General features: G+C 38.3%; 1 protein-coding gene across 1 annotated transcript in view; it reads left to right on the top strand.

Moving 5' to 3' along the window:
• The first annotated feature begins 3421 nt into the window (after positions 1–3421).
• Positions 3422–15608, top strand: part of C8A (complement C8 alpha chain) — a 70673-nt gene continuing 58486 nt past the window's right edge. Inside the window, exon 1 of the mRNA XM_021683943.1 lies at positions 3422–3588. Coding sequence (XP_021539618.1) covers positions 3512–3588 — 77 coding nt within the window. The 5' untranslated portion in view covers positions 3422–3511. The remainder of the gene's footprint in view (positions 3589–15608) is intronic.

The following is a 15608-nucleotide window of genomic DNA, read 5'->3' on the forward strand; positions in this document are numbered from 1 at the left end:
ACTTTCTGACCTACAACTGTGTTCTTTCCAATCCAGTAAATTATCTCCAATTGCATTAGGTGTGCAGAGTTTTGATCTGTGTGCACTGGGCAAGCTGCGGGCCTAGCACGGGGGAACGAGGTGCAGAGCTTCAAAGGTTTTTCAAAGAGCACTGACCTGGATGTCAGTCTGGGCCAATGCAGGACAGGTGCCACTCTGAGGCTGTAACTCACAGGCTGATCAAGATAGTGGGAAGTGTTTCCCCAAGACAAGCAATGCATCTTCAAAATAAATTGCCATCTTGCTGTCTCTTCTGCATGGTATTTTATAACTATCTATCTTTGATAACAGAACACTGCAATTAAGGTGAAATCCACATATGCAAACCTAACAATTTTTTGGTGTTTCCCATTCATCTTAGAACATTTTGGCTGAAAACAGATGAGTGTCCTGCCCAACACACACACATACACACACACACACAGAGTCATAGAGGCATGACATGATCCCATTTGACTTAGCTTCTCTCTTGCTTCTATTCTGTGATTACCCCTCCATTCACTCTAGCTTCTTTCTTTGTCTTGGGAAATGATAGTCATTCTCAGAGCTAAGGCATAATGGACAGAGAACAAGACCCACAGGTAGGAGACCCAGGCCCTGTCCTGATATGGCACTTGGTAGTCATGTGACCAGACCACAAAAGGTCTCAGGTTTTGAAGTTGAACAGATTATCAATCCATGACTTTGAGACTCACCAGCTGTGTGATTGCAGGCTGAACTCAATACCCTCATTTTCGAAATAGCACCATGACTACTGGCCTTGTGAGATCACTGTGAAGATTAAATAGATTGAAAAAGATTATAAAAAAAACATGTAAAATGGCAGGTACAGGGCTTGGTACTCTATCTACCTTGTTTCCATTTTCCCTCTTAATCACTGTCTCTCTGTCAAGATTCTCTTGAGGATAATATTTATCTCACAAGATTATTTTGAAGATTAAATGAGAAAATACACTTGAAAGTATTATGAATAGTAAACTATCTTTAGTTGACTCACTTACAGATTCACTCAATCAAATACTATTTCTTATTAAAGATTCAGTGTTAAGTGATATGGGTGATTACAGAGAAAATCAGACACAGGATTTACCCTAGAGAAATTTTTTTTACTGAGATGTATCCCATGCCCCTAGAAAAACATAGTATGAGTCAAAACTGAAAAGTTCTGGTATGTATTTGCAAGGTTCAAAGATAACATGGAGATACCTTCCAGATGGGACCGTCAACCAAGGATCCATGATGGACATGCTATTTGAGAAGACACTTGGCGGAAGGGTAGAAGAGGATGGATAAAGGTAGTCCAGGTAAGGGTCCAGCATGGGCAAAGTCACGGCGATGAGAAAGTATGAGGAAGGTCAGGAGAACCTAGCCTAGAATGTCAGGGATAATTTGAGGTTGGTGGTTGATGAAGGTTGCAAATACGGCTTTGGACCCATGTGCGGAGGAATTTGGACTTCCAATTTTATAGACAATGAGGGAGCCACTGAAGGTTTCTGAGCAGGAGACTTAGGTTGACAGGAGCTGTTTTCTTGACGATGAATCCAGTGGTAATGCACAGGCAGGTCTGGTCTGAGGAGTAAAACAGACGCCCACTAGGAGTCTATCGTGATCATTTCAGGAAGAGCCCAGGCCCTGAAATGGATCCAAGGGTAATAATGAAGGAGAGAAACTTTGAAGGGAAAACATTACAGAGGAAAGATGACAGAATTTAGGGGACCATGTTGGGGGTTGGAGAGTGAGAGAGGTGAGCAGAGGTTACGGAGGATTCCTGAAGGCCACTAATGTCTTGGGTGAGGAGAAAAGGCATCAGGGAAATCTCAAGAAGGAGCTGGTCTGGGAAGGAAGATGATATTATCTATATGTAAAAAGAAGAAGATCAATTCACCAGAATCCTAGGCATCAGGGGAGAGCAGTAGCTTTTTTGTGGGGTAGTGTTTCCCAACTTTGACACTATTGACATTTGGAGCCAGATAATTCCTTGTTGGGGACAGGGGGTGCTGTCCCATGCTTTGTAGGATGTTTAACACCCACTGGATGCCAGGAGCACAACCTCCAAAGCTGTGACAACCATAAATGTCTCTGGATGTTAACAAATGTCCTCTCAAGGGCAAAATCACTCCTAGTTGAGACCACTGTTATAGACTCCTAGTAGGCCTCTGTTTTTCTCCTTAGACCAGATCTGCCTGTGCATTACCACTGGACTCATCATTAAGAAAACAGCTCCTGACGATCTAAGTCTCCTGCTCAGAAACCTTCAGTGGCTCCCCCATTGTCTATAAAATTAGAAGTCTAAATTCCTCCACACATGGGAGAGAGACACAGAAATCAGGGACTTCAGGGGTTTTTTAGGACCCAGAATCAGTCTCCACTTCTGTCAAATGTTTGCTTAAATGTCTGAAAAACAGAGGCAGTAACAACTCGGTGTCTTATCAAAATCTCCACATTTAAATCAGACACACATTTCTTAAGCATACAAGTTGGTCATCAAGATTTTTCATAACTTTATTTGAGATGAATAATGATCTTACTGGCTAATCTTGCTAATGAGAGAAACTAAATATTCCCAAAGAGACCAAGACGGCTGTACATCCTTTGGGCAAGTTACTTAACTTCTCTGAACCTCCATTTCTTCAACTGCAAAATGAAATTAGTCATTTCTATCTCATTGACTTGTGAGGATTCAGGAAAATAAGACATATGACATGCCTGCCCCATGTTCAGTTATTCCTGTCTCTCTGTTTCTACTTATTTAATTAATTTATGAATATATCTGGAAGAGTAAGAGAATGTATGTAGGTATGATATCATCGGTGCAGATGTGTAGCTGTCACTATAATTCTAGAGAATGCTTCTGGAGATGTCTACGGAAGACATCTGGTCCCCTCAAAACACAAATATGCTGGGTCTTAATGATATCTAATATCTGGATGAAAAGCGGAAAGTCCATTCATTTACCACAGCTCTCAGGCTCCAGATGTTTGGCAATACACTGTCGAACCTTTATGTAACTATTAACATTTTCTACATTTGGGCGGCTGTTTATGACGGAGCTGATACACCAGTATTAGCCCTGTTTCAGTCTTAGAAAGCAAATCGATCTGACTTCAGAAGTTCTGAGAGCCACTCAGAAAGATTGAATGAATTCTGCAACTGTCTCTTGATTTGGCTTTGCCTCATTCTGAAAATAAGTTCTCTTTCCCAGACTGGTATTGGCTTCAAATCCTCCTTTCCTCAACCATATGGATATTACTTTTCAAAAGGTCTGAAGGACAGTGGCCTTTGGTGTCTGAAATTTTAGGGTGTTTGGCTAATCAATAACCCTCGTCACTAATTAACCACATCTCAATGAGAGCTGAGTGAGTTCTGTTAGTTCCAAACATTAAATTGATCTTACAGGTCCCAGCCTGAAGACATCTTTAATTCCAACTCTCTGAATAATTTTATTCGTTCTAAGTAATACAGGGTGGATGAGATGTTTGCTGCTGCTTTCTTCATCTTGTCTTTGATGACTTGTCAGCCTGGGGTAACCATTCAGGAGAAGGTGAACCGGTGAGTTGGCCATAAATCTGCAAAATTTGCACATAGGGATCACCTAATGGGGAGCTAAGGCACTTTCCTGTTTGCAACAGGTTATTTTAGGATGGAATGTGGCCCCTTTTGTGTTATTACCAATCCAGTGAAGGACTGCAGGACAGTGAAAAGAGCATGCCCTTGGAGTCAGATGGACCTGTATACAAATCACAGATCTAATACTCAAGAGTTGGGTAATCTGGAGTGGACCACTTAATCTCTTTGAGCTTCAGGTTCCCTAGTTGGAAATGAGAATAATAATGCCTCATCTATAAGAGCTAATAAATATGAAATAAGGTCCTAGATATAAAGTATACTCAGTTTAATAAATAATAATTCTCTTGAGTAATGTTGGACAGCTCACCTCCACTTACCTGTTTGTGAATCTTGCAAATTCCCATCTCATAGTGTTTGAGGGAGGATACAATTAGGTAATGTTAATAACATCATCTTGGGAAAGGCAAGAGACTGTAGAGATGCTGGGTCATTTCATTCTTAAAATGAGTTTACCTTCTGCTGTAGGGTAAAGAGTGAAAGTGATATTTTCATATGTACATTGCAATTTTACCCATTTCATTTCCTTGAATAGTCCAACCTGGCTTCAGGTTTCTATATCTTAACATCAAGTATGTCATGGTGCTTAAACAGCCCCTTATTTTAGCTTTGGGGTAATGTGAAAGCAGTCCTTGTTTCCCAAACACTGAAGATGTTAAGTTGAGCTATTTTATTCAAGTTCTTGTTGAGTGATTTAATTTTGAATCATTATTGCTTTTAAATGCTAGAGCAAGAGAGATTTCCTTTACATAACAGTTCAGAAGGGGGAAAGGCATTTTTACAAGCAGTTAATTTGCAACTTGTATTTAAAGCAAATTCACTTTTGAAAAATCAGAAAATTCACCTCTAATAATTAGAAGATAAAGGCAAGAGAACTGTGGTAAAAGAAATCTCTACTGAGATACTCTTAATTATAAAAGCTTATCATTGTAATCCTTTTTGAAAATGAACAAAGAGTCTTGATGTTTGATGAAATTATCAAATAAGACAGACCAGTGAAGAGGCAAATTTGAAGTCAAGGCAAAAGAGAGCCAATTAAATACTTCACAAAGTGCTGAAGTAGGAAATCATGAGGTCTTTGTATCTAATGCCAGTTTATCTGACCCTGGCTTTGAAAATGGAAGACTACATGGTGAAATGATTTTACTGGGTTCAAATTATGGCCCTGGCATTTACTATTGGTGTGATCTCAGGCAAGTTATGTAAGTGTTCTGAGTTGTAAAATGGGAGGAAATTCAGAGAAACAAACGGATGAAAGTACTTAGGACAATGCCTAGTACTTAGTAAGCATTCAGTGGAAGCTACTGCCAGTGGTTTTGTGTGATTGTTATTGTCATATTTTGGTCTTTCCATTCTCTCTGATGGTTGACAAAAATTAGATAGAACCAATGTATAGTGTGTCAATTGGCATGGATCGTCAAGTTTGGTCAGTGATTTCAAACATATACAGAATTTAACAGTGGCACTCTTTTTGCCCCAAATAAAATCTTACATGAAACCTAACAGTGAGAAAGACAGATGATATACATTTTTAATGGTACACTTTAATTTTTAAATTTGTTTTAATTTTTAAAATTTTTGGTACATTTTTATTTTTATAAGCTCTTTTTTACCATTTGCTTATTATATATAAACTCTTAATAGAAACATGGGATTGAGAAAAACATTTAAAAATAATGGTGATGAGGGATGCCTGGGTGGCTCAGTCAGTTAAGCATCTGCCTTCAGCTCAGGTCATGATCCCAGGGTGTGGGATCAAGCCCCACATCGGGCTCCTTGCTCAACGGGGAGTCTGCTTCTCCCTCTGCCTGCCGCACCCCCTGCTTGTGCACTCTCTCTCTCTGACAAATAAATATATAAATAAATCTTTAAAAAAATAAAATAATGATGATGAAAATCAGTTGTAATATCCAGCCTCAAATATCAATGGCTCTCCATCACGTATTTTATATAAATAATACATTTTAGCATGTGTGCTGCTTTAAAAAGTTTAAACAATTTTCAGTCCTTCTAATTTATTGAGATTGTTTTATGATAAAGAATATGATCTCTTAGTGAATATATCATGTGCACTCAAAAGTGTGTATTTCTGTGTTGTTGGGTGTAGTGCTAAGTCATTAAATCAAGCTGGTTGTTAATATTGCTCAAGTTTTCATCTCCTTGTTCTATTTATTACTGAGGGAGGGATGTTGCCATCTCCAGCTGTATTTGTGGATTTGTCTATTTCTCCTTTCAGTTCCTTCAGTTTTTGCTTCATGTGTTTTCAAACTCTGTTATCTATCATCTATCTATGTATCATCTATCTATATTTAGAATTATTATGTCTTCTTGATGACTTGCCTCCTTATCATTATGAAAGGCTTTCATTATCCATAGGAATTGTTTTTGTTCTGCAGCCTATTATTAACATAACCATTCTTGCTCTCTTTTGATTATTGTTTGCATGGTGAGTTTTTTCCAATACTTTATTTTGACTTATCTGATTCTTCATACTTTGAAGTATGCTTCATGAAGATAGCACATAGATGAATTTTGCTTTAGTGTCTAGTCTAACAATCTCCGTCTTTTAATCACAGTATTTATACCATTTATATAAAATGTAATTACTGATAACTTTGTATTTGTTTATCACCTTTTTGTTTTTTACTTGTCCCATTTGCTCTTTATTTCTGGTTTTTATCTTTTAGATTTAATATTTTTTCTAATTCCAAATGATTCATTAGCTATTCTTCTTTCTTGTTGCTGTTGTTATTGTTCTTAGATTTACAATATATGCCATTAATTTATCACAGCCTACTTTCCAATAATGATATCATTTTTGATATCATTTTTATTCTCACTGAGTAACTTCCTTTGACATTTCTTGCAATGCAGAATGACTTCTGGTGATGAATTCTCCATTTTCAGTGGTCTGAAAAAGTCTTTATTTTGCCTTTATTTTGAAGGATACCTTTGTTAAATATAAAGTTCTAAATGAGTTATTTCTTTTCCTGCCACATCACTTTAAAGATTCATTCCATTATCTTTGGCTTGCATAGTCTCTGAGGAAAAATCTGCTTTCCTCTTTGTGTAATATGTCATTTAAAAAAAATTGACTACTTTTACGATTTTCTCTTTATTACTGATTTTCAGCAATTTGATTATGATGCACTTTGGTATGGTTCTGTAGGTTTATAGTTCTCACCAAATTTGGGAAAAAAATTTCGCCATTATTAATTTAAATGTTTCTCTGCCCCATAATCTCTTTTCCTTCTGATAGTATAATTGCAGATAGGTCAGACTGCTCGATATCCCACAGTCCACTGAGGCTCTGCTCTTTTTTGTTGTTGTTGTTGTTGGCAGTCTTTTTATCTTTTTGTTCCATTTTGGATAGCTTCTGTCACTGTACCTTCAAGTTTGCTAATCTTTTCTTCTGCAGTATTTAGTCTGTTGTTAACCTGTTAAATGAATTTTTCATTTCTGTTGTAATGATTTTCAGCTTTAAAAGTTTCATTTGGTATTCTTTTACATCTTCCACTTATCATCATGTTAATGATTCTCCTTACATACTTGGATATATGTGCAATAACTCTTCCAAAGTTCTTGTCTGCTGCTTCCATCCTTTCTGTATCACAGCTCTTTGGAATTAGGACTGACACAGACAGCATATGGTTTAATCCATCCACTCATGTGGCAGGCAAAGAACCTGAGCCCCAGAAAGAGAGAGAGAGAGAAAGGGGCATATTATATAACAACCAGGCCTCTCTGCCAGGCATTTTAATAATACTGGCCAATTAATCCTCATTGTGTCCCTCTAAGATTGTTGTAATTATTATCCCCTGATTGAGGGCCAGAGAGGAGACAAAGCAGTCTGACAGGTTCTAAATCACTCGGCCATCTAGTGGAACAGTCAGGTCTTCTAATTGCTGTATCACTGTTATCTCCACCATTCCTGCTACCCTCACCCACCAGAAAAAAAAAAAAAAAAAGGTTTTTTTTTTCCCAAAAACTAAGCACACATTTGATAAGTAGTGCAAATACAACATTTTCAACCAAAAATTTCCATTGATGGAAAATGAACAAAATTCCTTTAGAGGGACTGATGGAAACATGAGTGAGAACCTCAAACATGGAGGATGACCATAAAGGTTTGTTTCTCTGTATTATTAAATAGGACACCTGAGAAGCTTAAATCATGATCCTTCTCTATTTTATTTACTTCAGAGGCATCAGAGTGTGTTTTACAAAGTATCCAGGGCTAGAGCCATGTGACTATTTTCAAAAGTTGTCCAGATAACTGGAAATCAGTATGTATTCAAGCTACGTGAATTTTTAACTAATATGAACAGTCAGTAGTGGACTCATATCCAGAGTAGTGGATATGACTCAGAAGTGAATCCTGTGAATGTGGACATTTTTGTTCAGGGTAACTAATCATTAGCTATACTTCAAGTGGCATTGGGTATCGGCTTTGGAGTGAGATCAACCTGTGTTTAAATCCTGGCTTCACCACTTAGTGGCTCCAGAATTGGGGGAAGTTAAACTAAGACTCAACTTTATCATCTATAAAACAGAGATACATATTTCACTGAGTGTTTCTCAGGAGTTAGGAGAGTTCATACAAAGTACTTAGCACAAAAATGGCACACGGTAAGCTTTTAGAATATTAATCTTATTACTCTCTTTCCCTTTTGTCAGAAATCCTGCATAGTGTATCTTGGAATGCTAAAACAATGCATACGTTTTAGTGTCAAACAGCCTTCATTTAAATCCTTGCTTTGCCATTTTACTATCTATCTAACTTTAAGCAAGTTTATTTCATCTCCCCATGAACCTGTTTTACTTACCTGTAAAATGGGTGTAATAATTCCCACCCCACAGCATTCTTATAAAATTTAAATGAAATAGGGGCGCCTGGGTGGCTCAGTTGGTTAAGCGACTGCCTTCGGCTCAGGTCATGATCCTGGAGTCCCGGGATCGAGTCCCGTATCGGGCTTCCTGCTCAGCAGGGAGTCTGCTTCTCCCTCTCCCGCTCCCCCCTCTTGTGCTCTCTCTCTCTCTCAAATAAATAAATAAAATCTTAAAAAAAAAAAAAAAAAATTTAAATGAAATAATATAAAAGTGAATGAGATAATATATTTATACCCAACATTTGTACTGAGTTCCTACCATAGGCAAAGTACTACACTTAGCACTAGGCTGCAATGGTGAACAATATAGTCGTGACCTCTGCCTGGTAGAATGTGCAGTGTAGGGATGGAGATAAAGTATGAGCAGTTCTATGTATATGGCATGGTGTTAACATAGGGCAGGCAGGTCAAAGAAAGCTATCTAGAGGAAGAGAGGCTTAACTGAACTGGGACGTTTCAGCCAGATGAACGAGGTGTGATTACTCGATGTGGAGGAAACAGCATTATGCAAACATACTGCAGGAAAGCCTGGCACATGCTTAGAACTAGAAGTTCTGTGTGGAATTCTCTGTGTACCCAGCACACGGTAGATACTTTTCATTTGTTCATTTCATCCATCCATTCGTTCATTTGTTCATTTATTCATTCAGTATATACTCTAAGTATGCTAGGTGTTGGTGGTGAACTAAACAGATAATGTTCCTACCCTTAAGGAATTTACAGTGTAGTGATAGAGTCCATAAACATGTAAACAAAACATTACAGTAAAAAAACTGTGATAAGTACTATGGAGGAAACAAATAGGGCCTTTTGACGGAGGATATTAGAGCAATCTAAAGACAGGCTGGCTGGTGGGTTTTCTCTAGAGGTGGCATTTAAGCTGAGAGATGTAGGATGGTAAGGAGAAGCCAGGTGAAGAACAAGGGAGAATGGAGAGATCAACCTGTGCTAAGATCCAGTGGGAAATGGCCCATCATGCTCCTGGCCCTGAAGGATGGGAACAGCATGAGAGTAGGGTATTGTGCCCTAAGAGGATGTCAAAAAGGTGGGCAGAGACCAGATCACAGGGGACCTTGGCATCATGATGAGGAATTTGGACTTCAGTCTATGTGTACTAAGAACCAACCAACCAACCAACCAGCCAAAAAACACTGGAGGGTCTTATAAAGGGCAGGGCAGGGGGGGGGCGGGTAGGGATTATCTGATTTCTAATAAAAAAAATTCATTCTGGTGGCTGTGCAGAGAAGCAATGGGTGAAAGCTGCAGTGGGAGCTCCCACAGGAGGCCACAGCAGCGCTCTGGGTGAGAGATAATAGCGCCTTAAATGAGAGTTGTAGCAGTAGAGGTAGGTGGAAGGGAAGATATTTGACATATATCTTGGAAGTAAAATGACAGAAATTTCCAAAGGACTAGATATGGGGGTGAGGGGAAAGAAGGAATTAAAGACCACAGCCAGGTATCTGTCTTGAGCAACCGCATTTTGGAGCCATTAAAAGTTTGCCATGCCTCAGAGGCACTGACCTGGGGGAGATCTAAAATGGCGCAGTTGGATAAAGAAAACAGGATTTAAGAGGAGTGGTCTAGGTTGAAGACCTAAAGTGAGGAGGCATCAGCATAGAGTCATGGGAAGCCCAGGAAATGGATCTCACCTTCCTAAGAGTGAGAGAAGCAGAAAGAGAAAAGAAAGGCAGTACTGCACCCTGAGGCATTCTAGTTTGTAGAGAATTCAAAAAGAACTGGCCACAGAGGTCGGGAGGGAGCCAGGAAGTGTGGTGCTGAAGCTGTCCAAGACAGACCGATTTCAAGAAGGGAACAATGGCTAACAGAAGGAAGTGAGACCAAGTCAGAAAACTTTCCACTGGATTTAACAACATGGAGGTCACCGGAGACTCAGTCAACTTTCAAAGTCAATTTAAAATACCTCAGTTTCATGACATAATTTCCACGTAATAACTGAATGGATCTGCCTCAAGGTGATATAATTAGTGACAGTCAGTCTTAAATATAAGCTGAGCCAACTTATTAGGATGATCCTTTGGCAATAATCAGGGTTAGGCCTTCTAACCTTCTAGCCAATTTATTATTTTGTGATCTCAATTGCTGAGGTAGCCACATGCGGGGGTCAAGCATTTGACTCACAGGTTGCATGTTCAACTCCAAGTTGTAGGCCCTTTGCCCTCTGGGCCACCCTATTTAAAAAGTCAAATGGGTAGCATCTCACTAATCCACCCCTATACAGCATAGGCATTCAATACCTTTTTGATGAAGGTGGAGAGTTTTGATGAGTGTGTATGGGGTTGAGAAGGTTAGAGAGAAGGAACTGACATGTACATCAGGCTTGTGCTTGGGGCTTTACATACATGATCTTAGCCCATATTCAAAACAGTCTCACAAGTTATTATTATCCTGTTTTTCACTTATAAGGAAATCAAAGTTCAGTAGGTAGCAGAAACTGCATTTCAGTGCATGTTTGGTGGACTCCAAACCACTTTGTGTTATATCAGCATGCCCTCAACTGTGTTACATGATCTTACAGATGTTGCATGAAACAAGAAATGATGTGTTCAAAAATTTGGGAAAATGCTGGGTTGTGTAAATTAGAATGCAGGACTTCTCAGGGCCTTTAATATGTTGCACTTTAAATTTCCAAGAGTAGCATGTTGTATGCAATTTATCCAAATTTGACCATGTAAGTTTTCTTCTCTTCCTTCACAACCCCAGGTTGAGTACTCCACAGAGCACACTTTGAGAAATCCTGCCATAGTACTATATTGACTTGTGGCGATTCTATAGATTAAAAAAACCTAAAAGCCAGTTAGGTAAAGAAACTTGCTCACTGTAGCATAACAAAGTAGATGTAAACTAAAAATTGTAATCAAAGACTCCCGACTCTCAGTGCTCTGTATTAAATGTGTTATTGCTTGAGTAGATTCTCAGCAGCTAGGAGATGCTTTTCTAATTTTTTATTCTTTGGAGATGCTTTAAAACTATTTTCCAAAATTTACTAGATCACAAATTTATCCATGGTTTCCTAAATAAATGAAAAAAAAAAATGATGCAATTCTCCTGGAAAGTCATTTGGCCATAGGTGTCATAAGCCTTAAAATCACCCGTATCCAGGGCGCCTGAGTGGCTCAGTTGGTTAGGCGACTGCCTTCGGCTCAGGTCATGATCCTGGAGTCCCGGGATCGAGTCCCACATCGGGCTACCTGCTCAGCAGGGAGTCTGCTTCTCCCTCTCCCGCTCCTCCCTCTTGTGCTCTTTCTCTCTCTCACTCTCTCTCTCTCAAATAAATAAATAAAATCTTAAAAAAAAAAAAAACACCCGTATCCTTCAGCCCAGCCATCCCATTCTACAGGCTGTATCTTCAGGAAAGAACTTAGAATATGGAAAGACTGGGTGCTCAATAATCTAATTTTTTGATGTTAGACGAGTGGACCCATGTGTAGCCATCATAAATAGTTTACATTTCTGCTATGGTATTAAGTGGAAAATCAGGACGTAAAATATAATACTCAGTATGACCTCAATTATATTATGAAAATGGAGCGAAAGGAAATAAAACAAAATATTAATGGTGGGAAGGTTGGAGGCATTTTTTTTCTTTTATGTTCTCTTTAAAGAGGATGTATTGCTTTTATAATAAGCAAAAAATAAACTACATTTAAAGATTCATTGGAATGATACGAGAAAATGCTGGACATATTGATATTGGCTAAAAGGTTGGAGCCCTGTAATGACTTAATGAATGGTCCTTGTGTACTTTCTGTACTCTTTCTTCAATGATAGGATTACTATGTGTGCTTCTGTCTAGACATCATGTCACAAAGCTTTTAAAGCTACAGCAACACAGCACTGCTCTGTCTAGGTTTTCACTTCCATCCATTAATACTGTTTCCTTTCACTTTGACATCATAATGCAGTCTCTGTGGGCTTACATTGACACTATCTTGTCAGTTCCATAGTGAGATGCAAAAATAATCCTGGAGTCATTTTCTGTTCCCAAACCTTCATCATGTACCTTCTACCCACCTTTTGATGATTAGAACCCTGTCTTTCTCCATGTTCCTATACTTCAAACTTTTATTATTAGGACAATCTATCAGAAAAATGACATATAGACAGAATCTTGAGCTATTTGAATATCTAGTTACCAGAATTAATTAATTAGCTTCTAACCAGAAATTAGGTTCAAGTAAGTCTCTAAACGATGCCATTCTTTTTTCTGTAAATTGGTTTCATTCTTTCCCTTCTTTTCTTTCCTTCCTTCCTCTCCCTCTCTCCCCCTTTCCTCCCCTCTTCTCTTTTTGTCCATCACCCTCCCTGCTTTCCTCCCTTCATTCTTTTTTTTTTTCCTTTCCTAAATATTGCTGAACACTTTCCTTGGGTCTGACACCATGATAGGTATAGTAAACAAACATACAGACAGATCTGCCTTCACAGAGCTTACAATCTGGTGAAGACAGAAATTAGACAAATATTACAAGTGTGATAATTAAGTGTTGAGAAGATGTGCAGAGATTGACCAAACCAGATGAGGGGAGGAAAAATATTTCCTGGAGAAATGATGTTTAGGATGACATTGAAAGATACCTAGGAGTTAACCAGGTAAAGTGGTAGATAGTTGGATTCGTTCAGGATTGGATTTTATAGGTAGGCATGATTAAGGGAAGAGTGGAGTCCAGAAATTTAGGACATGATTATGATTTTAAAATGGTAGATCATGGAATCAAGACTAGTTATAAAGGGAAATGAAAATAGAGGGAATATTATTGATAGAAAACTTAGGTGTCAAGAGAGTAAAAGCCCCAAAGAAGTCCAAATAAAAGTGCATTGGGAATCCTTGAGCATATAACAACAGTAGAAGAGCCCCCAAATAACTATTCACAGATGACTCACGAATTAATGATTTGGAGGAGAAGCTGTTTCAGAGAGTGAGAAGGACCAGGATGTGACCATAGAAGATAGTAGAGTGATGCAAAAGTCCCTGGAGGTGAGGAAAAGGAGTAATTGAGGGGCAAGAGTTGGATAGCTCATTTATGGGGCTGGTGGGGCTTCCCAGGGTGATGGAAGGAATTGGAATAGAGAGGGAGTTTGTGAGCCGAGGGCTGAAGTTTTCTTTGCTACCGTCCCTACAGTAGCACTGGTATTACACATTAACATCATTTTATAGATCAGAGTTTCTCAAAGTGTGGTCTGCAGACCCCAGGGAGTCCCCAAGATCTTTGCAGAGGAGCTCTATGGGTTCAAGCAATAACACTAAGACATTTGCCCTTTCCGCTGGGTTAATACTTTCACTGATGGTGCAAAAGTTATGGTGGATAAAAATACTGTGGTCTTGGTACAAATCAAACTCAGAGGAAAGAAGTTTGACTTAAGAAAGTCCCTCTTGCAACAGTAAAAATCACTAATGTTATTAAACTTCAATCTTTGAAAAAAACACCTCAATCTTTGAACACAAGTTACTTAAATATTCTATGTGACAAAATGAGGAGAATGCATTATGAACTTCTGCTGTACTGAAGTATGATGGTTGTCTTAAGAAAAAGCAATTAGCCACTTTTTCCCCTGGAACATTGTTTTTACTCGACAAGATAGCTAACAAGCTATGGTTATTCAGGCTTACTTATTTGGCAGACATTGTTTCAAAAATGAACAGGGAGCCCATCACTTCAAGGAAATCAAATAATATAATTTGTTATCAATGATAAAATTTTTGAGCTTTCAAACAAAAATTAAAATTTTGGAAAACATAACCACTGAGCTTGATGAGATCACTGGTGATATTAATAAATTTGACTTTTTATATTGGAGAGTGAAATGTGTTAATATTGTTAAGATATGCATAGTGAACCATTGTTTTCCAAATTTCCAATGCCTGGTGTTACAAAAATCATGTAGGAGTGCCAGATCCATTTAAAATACTTTAATGTAACAGGGTGCAAAAAATTCATTGACATGCTTTCAGATTCCACATTGCAAGTAACATTTAAAAAATTATGGCTTGTCAAGTTGTGGTGTAGTATCAAAGAAGAATACCCATAGTTATCTGAAAGACTATTAAAATTCCCCTCAACTATGTAACATTTTCAACTATATACATCTATGAGGCTTATTTTCCTCAAAGACCTCAACAAAAGCAACAAAAAGCAACAGATTGAATGAAGAAGCAGCAATGAGAAGGGAACTGCATTCTACTAACCCAAACATTAAAGACAGTTGCAAATATGTAAAACAATGACATACTTTTCACTAATTATTTTTCATGGAAATCTGTTTTCAAATAAAATTATGGCATATATTGTAACATGTAGTGAGTTTGATGTTAAACTTTTATTATTTATTTATTTATTCCTTAATTTTATTATATTATGTTAGTCACCATACAATACATCACTAGTTTTTGATGTAGTGTTCCACGATCCATTGTTTTCATATAACACCCTGTGCTCCATGCAGTACGTGCCCTCCTTAATACCCATCACCGGGCTAACCAATCCCCCCTCCCCCATTCCCCTCTAAAACCCTGTTTGTTTCTCAGAGTCCATAGTCTCTCATGGTTCATCTCTCCCTCCGATTCCCCCCCTTGATATTAAACTTTTAAATAGATAAATACATATTGCTAAAATTTATCTTTTGATTTTTAATGTTGTGAGTATCAGTAGCTGCAGCCTACTTAAACAAAGGTTCTTTGGAGTCCTCAGTAATATGTTCGAGTATACAAGAGTCCTGGGACCCAAGTTTGGAAACCAGTGTTAAAGATGAACATTGCTTTCCCCATGGCTCCTTGGCTTGGGTTTCAGCCTGGGTGACTAGTAGCTCATGGAATAATTAGCATGAGATTTGAAGCACCCTTTTTCCTACACTTGGGTGATAATTGTGCCATTCGTCACAGCAGAGGGTACCTGGCTCTCAGAAGTTATGGTAATACTGGTGGTAATAGCCAGACTAACAGGTGAATCCCACCAAGCAATTAAAGAAGAGTTAATACCTATTCTCCTCAAACTATTTCAAAAAATAGAAGAGGAAGGAAAGCTTCCAAATACATTCTACAAG

Source organism: Neomonachus schauinslandi, chromosome 4 (genome assembly GCF_002201575.2).
Source record: "Neomonachus schauinslandi chromosome 4, ASM220157v2, whole genome shotgun sequence".
Taxonomy (NCBI): domain Eukaryota; kingdom Metazoa; phylum Chordata; class Mammalia; order Carnivora; family Phocidae; genus Neomonachus; species Neomonachus schauinslandi.